Below are 9,414 nucleotides of genomic sequence, written 5' to 3' on the forward strand. Positions count from 1 at the left end.
GATATATGCATTTGGAAAAAAAAATGTTTCTGCTGGGAAAAAAAATTGGCAATGTATATTTTTTAACATTAAAAAAAAGTTGAACCCACGGACAAAATTACATAGTATCAACCACTGCAAAATCATCTTCAATCAATCTTTTAGCCCAAGGTCCTACCTGTCGGTTTTCAATCAATCTGCGGGCCATCTATGCCGTTGGAGGCCTGGCATCGGGTTTGTTTTACGCCTCCAGAACTAATAATGTAATGTACAGGGATACTGTATGGTGACTTGGCAATGGCAAAAATACAGAAATATCATTCCTTTTGTAGGAAACCACCGGAGCAGTCCAAAAGGAATGTCACGTGAGGATTACTCAACTTATGAGGTTTTAAGTTTATTTTTTAATAATTATAATTTTAAGTTTTTTTTTAAGGTTATGAAGGATTTATATATTTATTAATTTCAGACTTTGTGATATCAATTAAGGTGCATACAAGTTGTATAAATATCCATATTATTAAATAAATAAAATAATAGCACATGCAGTACATTCCCTGCTCAAGTAACAGTCTCTCAATTGGTGGCAGAGAAAAAAACAAATGCATACAGTCCATGCAATTAAAAATAATCCATCATTTCAAAGGAGAAGTGATCTGCAGAGCACCCGTGACATGGAGCTTTGATGTTGTGTTTTTGAGCTGAATGAAATGAACTGCTTTTGTCTTGTATTTATAAAGTGATTTAGCCTGTGTTTCTCACGGGCGCAAAATCCCCTCCACGCAAACTATCCTTGTAATTAAGGGTATATTTGTTTTGTATGAAATTTTAAAAAAAAAAATTCTCTTGTTTTAAAGTGTAATATAAATACTGAAAGATAAATCACTAAAAAATATTTTTTTCATTTAACTTCTGAATAGTATGAAGTCGATAGATAATATTTTAATCTAATGAAGGGGGAGAATATTTTCTTTGATACGCAACTCACAAGACCGCCACCATCCAACCACCGCAAACGCTAAATATTAAAAAAAAAAAAAACCATTCAAGAATCGAAATGATAACGTGCTATCAACAAAAATAGCACAAGAACATATTGGGTTTTCGATTGGGAATGTTTTTTTTTTGTGTAATGAAAAACCTTTTTTGTTTTAGCTGCCAGTATCAGCTGAAGTGTTAATAGTAACAAGACAAGTAATCATAATGGGTTACAACGATGTAGTTCCATGCATGTCACAGCATTTTTCAAGTTTGAGCTACACAAACTGGAAATCTCCGTGTGTGAATTACTTGATATACAAAATTCCGAAGGCGCAGCACAATGATTTGCTGCCAAATGAGAAACGTTAGTCATTTTAAACAAGTAAAAATACGAACCTTACATGAACCTATAAACAGAAAATTACCTGAAACTATAAATAGGGAAAAGCTGTATGGTATAACACAAAAGGGAATTATCCTATGATGTCCCGCAACAACTGAAACTCCTTCCTCCAGATACTGGCTCTTGTTCAGGAACGACAATGTTGGTTCCCTTCAGAAGTGATGAGCTGCCCCCAGATTCTTGTTCATTCGCTATGAGGGCCTTCTTGCTGATGACTCGATAAATCTCGGTCAGCACTGATAGGAAAGCTGATTCCACATTAGTGGCCTCTAGAGCTGATGTCTCCATAAAAAAGAGGTTTTCCTTCTGAGCAAATTCTTTGGCATCCTCAGTAGGTACAGCTCGAAGTGTTCCCAGGTCTGATTTGTTGCCTATAAGCATGATAACAATATTATTATCTGCATGATCCCGCAATTCCTCCAACCACTTGGCCACATGATCAAACGATTGACGTTTGGTTATGTCATACACCAACATTGCCCCCACTGCACCTCTATAATATGCACTGGTCACAGCCCGATACCTAAATTGTCATCAAGATGCACAAAACAAGATCCTAAGTCAGGACTTTCACAGTAAAGAAGTGGGAGTGACATAGAAACCTGCTCAATAGTACAAAAAAACAATGTGCCAATGCATGTACATATAGAACTCACACAAATAATTGGTAAGGTATCCTAGCACATCTGTGCTCTTCCAATAATTTTTAGCAAGCAATATAAATCATGTTTCTGCATTTAGTTTAGACGAGTCAAAACTGCGTACAACTAGTCCCAGTGTCATTAATTATCATATTACTAATAGAAAGACGCTTGATCATTCTGGATAAAATTTGGAGAGAGCTATACTCTTTGACATTTTGCATTAAGAGGCTACTATCAAAACTCTAACATGCAATCTTCTGATAGCAGGCCCCAGCATTTGACCATGGCATCAAGTATTGGACCCTATTGCTGAAAACATCCGATTCTCCTTCTTCTTCTTCTTCTTTTTTCTCCTTCATGTGCTTTAAAACAGCCTTAAGATGCAAAGGCATCACTACAAAACTTCTATAACCATAAAACAGTCATTTCAGGTAGCAGAATTCTGAAGGTTCAATTATTTGGCATCTATAGCCCTCCAAACTCTTCCCATTATCCACAACTACATGGTCGGATTATTAAACCTATCATTGGAAGAAGTTAATTCTTCCTCGGGTAATATGTTTTCCAGGACCATGAAGTTGCTTCACCAGAAATTGACAATATAATCATGCAACAACTAAAGGTCTAAGCAGCTTACCACACAGAAAATACACAAACAAAAGGGAAATAGGAAAAGAAAATCACCGAGGGCTTCCCTGTCCTCAGTCACAACTTATTTTCTAGATTTTTTTATTTCACAACTCCTCTTGTCCCGCATCATTCCAAACTCCTTAAATTCCAAGATAACTTAAAAGAAAATTTTTTAGTTTTGGCCCAATTCATTGCTCAATGCTCACCATCTCTTCATCTAAAGAAGTACCTGCACTAAGGAACTGAGTCGATCATTTATATGCAATCTGAGTACAAAAAACTCCTTGCTTAAGGGCATATTTATTTTCTTTTCTCATCCCATATACTTTGCCTGGCACAGGTTACCATACTTCCTATCACATAAGTCCAGACAACACTGATTAATTCAACACAAGCAGCACTCGATGATTAGTCCCAGACTAGATTATTTGCACACGCTCAGCACAGAAGAAACAACATACATACAACACTTATTCAAGTGATTGCATCTATTACGAAAACACCAAACATTTTTTCTCACTACCTGAATCACTTATTTATTATGTACAACTCAATATCCAATTGCCTTGAAAAGCCATAACAATCCCCAACCTCATTAATAGACTCGCAGCTCAAAAAACAAACTATACAAAAGTCAATAAATAATAAATACCCAAAAACAAATCACAGTTAAATTGGAATAGCAGAGATAAAATTCCGATCAAATCACAGTTATTATCAATGACAAACTGAAGATCACAACCATCAAAACCCCAAGAAGAAAGAAAGGTGATAATAAGACGAAAAAAGGAGAATTAGGAGTACCTTTCTTGACCAGCAGTGTCCCAAATCTGAGCTTTGACAGTTTTGTGATCAATAACAAGGGTTTTGGTTTGGAACTCAACACCGATCGTTGCTTTGGAATCCAAACTGAATTCATTTCTAGCGAACCGAGCCAATAGCTGCGATTTACCAACCGCCGAGTCCCCTATTAACACTATTTTAAATACGTAATCTATCTTTTGGTTGTAAGTCGCTTGCATACTCGACGACATCTGGTCCTTGATTCCTACTATTTCACTTTGATCGGATATTCGAGAGAGCGTAGCCGACAGGAGAAACTCTTATGTTGTTTTCGACCTATTCGGAAACAACAATCATAGAATGTCGTTCTTGTTTTTAGATGTGAGATTTGAAAGATCAAACGAAAGTTAGGGTTTGTTTGATTGATAAACAACAATTCTTTTACAAGGGAGGAAGAAAGTGCGCTGTTTTTTTTTTTCCCTGGTCGTCGCACACCCAGAGAGAGGGGACCAACGACTTTGTGCGTGTCGGACCCCACTCAAAACGGTCTTGTTTTATTTTGAGCACGTAAGAAGTTCTTTGTTTATATATATATATATATATATATATATATTTGATGTCTAAAAGAAGGATGACAATCTCACGTTCGGCATGTTTGGAATAATTCAACTAAGGGTTTTAATAAAATTTCATGATCGGAAACTGTATTAAGAATAAAATTTCAAATGAATTTTACTTTTTTAAAATATTACAAAAATAAATTAGAAGTTAACTTATCTAATTTACTATTTCAAGGAGAATAAATTTAATTTTAAAAATAATTTTCATAAAACATCCATTTAGATTTTAAAAAAAATAAAAAATAAAACGAAGATAGATAACATAAAAAACAAAATAATTTAAATTTCTATTTTAAACATGTAAATTTAACTTATTTATTAATTAAATTGAAATACAATAAAAAAAAGTCTTCCAGACAATCTAGTTATGTTTTCTTTATTCTGAACACAGTTAATTGATAAATTTTTTTCTTAATACTTTTCCACCTTAGATTGATAAAAGACGATATTTTTTTTATTTTTTTTTTTAAAATGGTATAATTGAATGAAATGGATTCGAGCGTCATGACAAGGCCGAAGGTCAACTTGCTAGCGAAACGAAAGAAAGGAAAGGGGGGGCAATTAGCCCAAGATATGTCCATTTAAAAACATTAGCCCAAGATATGTCCAATGTCTTTCTTTTTGTTTTGGGTAAAAGATGGAGCCTAGGCCCAAATAAATAGCCCAGGAACTAATTTCCAGCCCATTATTAAACATTAGCCCATATAACAGTGTTCGAAAACTCAATTGAAATCACGTTTCTTAATAATTTTTAAAATACTTTATTACAGTGTAAGATTATCAAAAGAACTTAATTTCGATTGAGAAGCAAGCTGTCTTGAAAATATCTCTTATTATTTGATCAAATTACCAAAAATTAAAATGTTACAAGGGTGACCATAGGGTTAAAATTCAAAGCACCTGCCAGTATTAAATCTGTTCTGTCTAATCTTAAAATCTTGAATTTAATGGTCTGGATTTAGTAAGTGGATCAAAGCTAAACAATGTTCCTATGTCTATTTAGTTCACTGCTAGTTTTTTTAGCCCATGCTATGTTATTAGTCGAATTAAAAAATTAATTCTTACTAACAGAAATACTTCTCAAATACTTAAATAGTGACATATAGTACTGTATATTTTTTAAAAAAATATATATTAAGACGGTGATATATTGAATAAACTTGAATTTCATGATTACCTCGCAAAACCCGTAACATGAATATGAAATAGTGATAAAACCATGCAACTCGCAATAAAACAAAATAGAAAGCCGGCTTACAACAAACCAAATATTAAAGATAAAAAATTAAAAAAAATTAAAAAAATAATTTGAGTAAATATATACCAGTGGTTGGCACAATACCTTGTGATGAGATAAATTTTTCAACCTTAAAAAGAAAAAAGCCAAGGCAATGCTAGGATTTTCAAATAAGAAAAAACAATTCGAGTCATTTAGTCAATTGAATTTAATAAGTTTAGTTAAACTAATAACATATATAAAAAACAATTCTAATTTAATAACATGGAAAACTAAGTAAACTTGAAAAAATTTCTAAAACTAAAATTAATTTTTAAAAATCATAACCCTTAAAACCCTAAACTTGAGCTAAAGTAAAAAACTTAATCTCCAATTAATTTAATTTTGAATAATAGATTTAAAAGAAAATAATAAAAGAAATGAGAACTAAACATGAAAATAAAAAAAAAATTGCAAGAAAAAAAAATCTATAAATTATCCCAAATTGCTAGCGTTTTGTTTTAAGAGATTCCGGCCCAAACGAGGTTGTACTATTCCATCTTAGGTCCATTGAAGGAAGAAATTGACTGGCAATGCAATAACAACCTTGCTTAACACATCAAAAGCTACAAACAGGAAAATACAATCCGAAGATGAGCTATGAAAGGGCACTGCTTCCGGTACCGTGAAATGAGATCAGCAGTGGTACAGAATATTGCAGTGAAAAGTGTATCTACTTGTCCTTGCGAGTTCACAATCTCCGATACCCTATTATTTTACAGAAGATAACTAAGGAGCTATGCTTCTTTCTTTTTTTCATTTTCCTAGTGCTATTTGTACGAAACAAAATCAAGCTGAGGTACTTGAATATTATTTCTGTTTACTTGAACACGTGCACTTAGCTTTAGTATCCGTGAGACTCTGCACAAAAAGAGAGAGATTTTTGGTAAAGGAAGATAGCGGTAGCTAGTTGAAGGTCAGGAGAGCTTGAATGATGATTAGTATCTTTTGTATGTTACCTTAACTTGTTTCTGGAGGTCTTTGATGAGCTCAATTGACAAATCTAGCTTATCTGCGGTGCTTGTTTGCTGTCCAAGAAGAAAATGGAAATCGTTTAGCATCTAATCTCGATTGCCAACCTGAATTACTGTGTGAGAATTACATATCTAGAGTCAGAACTACCTTATCCATGTCTGGGAAAAGTTCTTGCAATTTTCTCATTCTTTCACTAATCCGAGTTCTTCTTACCTGAAATAAACACCAGACAGAAGGTATGAATAGTTGCTTCCTGGGTTTCCTAGACAACAAGGAAAGGCCAGTGTTTCATGACAATCAAGTAATTGTGATCAGGGACATACCCTCTCTGCTATGCTTCGTGGGTGAGTAGCGAAACCTCTCTTGGCTCGAATCTTACACGGAACAAAATTGCCTTGGAAATCCAAAAACTTCTCGGCCGTAGCCATTTCTGCAACAGTCTTGGGCAAGCTCAAGTGATGAGTCAAACCAGTCATGCGGTTTCCAGAATTCCCAACCTGATGGAGAATTGTAATACCATTAGCATCTTCACAGAGCATAAGCAGACTAAGGAAAAGCTACAGATTAATTGATCTGCAGGCTGCAATTGATACCTGACTGTCCCGTGTGTTGAGGCCAGAAAACATGTTCCCATCATTATCCTTCAATCTCGAAGCATCACCCCAAGTATCACTATTGAAGTTATACATGTACTTTCTCTTGCTAAAATCGCCTTCTGGACTGCTCCCACCAATACATTCTTCTCCAATTTCAGTAATCTGAGGCAAAGTCCTCTGCCCTGACGAGAAATTCACGTGACTTCTTAACCTACTAGTTGATGGAGTAGCTTCTCCATTCGTGCCATTGCCAGCTCTGAAGCTACCCGCATTTCTCATTACAGCAAAGCCTGATAACCATTGAGAGTTACTCAGCAATGAATCAATATTGAAGAGATGAACATAAGAAAATTAACTAGTCATAGGTATTGAACTAAAGATTAAAAAGAAACGTAGTCAATATCCAAATCAAAAGCAGACCTACTTATTTTGTCATTAAATTAAGATTTAGGGCTAATTACACATTCAATTGCATTGACCACTTTCGTTCCAGAATTCTGCGCTGTCTTCCATTTCTTTCTCCGACAACGAGAGGAATTCAATGAGAAGAAAAGGTATGGGAAAACATTTCTAAAGTCAGCCTTGCATAGAGTAAAACTTTTGAGATTCATTCAGCTTTCCGGCCAAAGAAAGTGCAACCAGTCCAGGAAGACCACATCACGTTTGATTACTGAGAATGAGAAGAAAAAGGCAGTGTATTTTCCTTTTTCAAAAATTTAATCTTTTACATTATTTCAACTTGAGAAAACAAAACGCTATTTAACAGACTGCCATGCTTTTTAGGCAAAAAACTTTTCCAGAAATTGATGAGAATAAATCAACATAAAAACATTATATTCTTACTGCTTCTCCCATATATAATAAAGAGATTTTTAAAAATAAAATAAAATACAAACTACGAGTTCAGAAGTTCAACCGAGAGTGAGAAGAAAGTAGCCATACCATTATCAACGCCATGGTTGGACAAAATTCCAGCTGGAGAGCTGTTTTGCCTAGCAAGATTAGATCCATTTCTAGTAATCATCTTCGTTGCTTGCTTAGAATTCTCTACATTCATGGAATTCATAACACTGTATGCGCTATCCAGAGAATTCCCAACACTCACTGAATTGCCTTTAACCAAATTATGCCCTGGTAAACTTCGATAAACCATTTCTGAATCTTCCTGTTCTTGCCTTATTGCTGGCCTCTCCTCAAATTCTTGCAAATTTTGGGAACCGAAATCACCAGAGCCATTACATGATGACATAGGCCTCTTCAACATGGTGTCCATTTCAGGACTTGAAGATCGAAGATAGCGATAATCTTCGCTTCCAGCCCCACCATTACCTCCACTATGGCCACTTGTACAATTCACAAGGCTCTCAAGGAATGAGCTTGGAGCAGAGCGATAACTCTTCAGACCTGAGTTTTGTTGGATTTGTTGTTGTTGTTGATGGTAATAATAAGGATTTAAATCCATGAATTCTTGACTCTTTCTCAATTCTCCATCTGAATAATTGAAACTAGGGCTATACAAAAGACTCATGTCTTCTTCTGAGGATCCCTGAATACCACCAGTGCCACAAACCCTTCATCAATTTAATCGCCAATTGATTTCTTTTTGGCTAAGCTTAATTAAATTGTTGATAAAAGAAAATACCTGAACAAGATTTAAACACTTATAAATTGTCAATTGCTTTGCTTGCTGCAGTACTTGGACCTCTAACTTGGCTTAAGCTTCAAAGTTGCTTGTCCTTCAAAATATAGAATATAAAACCAAGTAAGATCAGCTTTTCCTTCAAAGTAAATCCCACCAAAAAAGCAACAAAATTCACAATAAAAAAAATAACCAACAGCTTGTATTTACACAGCTATAACTAGTCGACTGTGGCTTAGCATACAATTAAGGAACCAAAAGAAGCAGCTTTTTAAATGTTGTATCATGTAAATATGACAATAAGAGAAAACCAGCTTGGCTTCAGCTCAGGATCTTTCTTCATTTAGGTTCATAGGCATTGAAAGTGGAATCAAGGCAAAAGAACCCACTAAGAGGGGGGGGAAGGCAGGTAGTATACATAGTACAGTCTTAGCTCAAATCAACAATACTTTTGAGTACTATCCAGAAAGTACCTCAGTTTTTCCTGGGTCTTAGCCAAAGTCACAACCTTTTTACCTCTGCAGAAACACAGAAATAAAGAACAGACAAAAGACAGACTCAGAGAGAGAGAGTTGCAGGAGTCGAGCAATCGTGTACTCTTGAATTTGCGTTCCCGTCTCTCTACAAGGTGTATTTATTAACCTTTTTGCTACGTAATTACACTCATCTTTTGATACAATTTCATGAATGCCACTATAGATTCCCTGTCATGGATAAGTATTATTGTCTGTTTGTGGGTTTACCAACAAGTTTTAATGTGATGTTTTTTTTCTTCTTCTTTATTGTTTATTTTAGGGTTTTTGACATCTTATCCAATAGGGCTTCAGAAGTTGTGGGATGTTTCACTCAAGGGTCAAGCGGCTCTGGTAGGACATGGAGAGACAAGTC

At 34.9% G+C, this 9,414-nt stretch overlaps 2 protein-coding genes across 2 annotated transcripts; both read right to left on the reverse strand.

Annotated features, from left to right (window-relative positions):
• Positions 1-1,080: 1,080 nt before the first annotated feature.
• On the reverse strand, positions 1,081-3,976 carry LOC133690363 (ras-related protein RABA4d-like). The gene is made up of 3 exons (XM_062110641.1): positions 3,442-3,976; positions 1,386-1,886; positions 1,081-1,308 (listed from the first exon to the last, which is right to left on the reverse strand). Exons 1-2 carry the CDS (start codon positions 3,669-3,671, stop codon positions 1,439-1,441), a joined length of 678 nt encoding a protein of 225 aa, XP_061966625.1. The 5' UTR covers positions 3,672-3,976; the 3' UTR covers positions 1,081-1,308; positions 1,386-1,438.
• Positions 3,977-5,839: 1,863 nt separating this feature from the next.
• On the reverse strand, positions 5,840-9,153 carry LOC133683823 (transcription factor bHLH130-like). The gene is made up of 8 exons (XM_062106799.1): positions 9,000-9,153; positions 8,530-8,623; positions 7,830-8,433; positions 6,885-7,177; positions 6,615-6,788; positions 6,439-6,504; positions 6,276-6,344; positions 5,840-6,177 (listed from the first exon to the last, which is right to left on the reverse strand). The coding sequence occupies exons 3-8, from the start codon at positions 8,413-8,415 to the stop codon at positions 6,127-6,129; spliced, it is 1,239 nt and encodes a 412-aa protein (XP_061962783.1). The 5' UTR covers positions 8,416-8,433; positions 8,530-8,623; positions 9,000-9,153; the 3' UTR covers positions 5,840-6,126.
• Between the last annotated feature and the right edge of the window lie 261 nt (positions 9,154-9,414).

This window comes from Populus nigra, chromosome 1, assembly GCF_951802175.1.
Source record: "Populus nigra chromosome 1, ddPopNigr1.1, whole genome shotgun sequence".
Classification (NCBI taxonomy): Eukaryota; Viridiplantae; Streptophyta; class Magnoliopsida; order Malpighiales; family Salicaceae; genus Populus; species Populus nigra.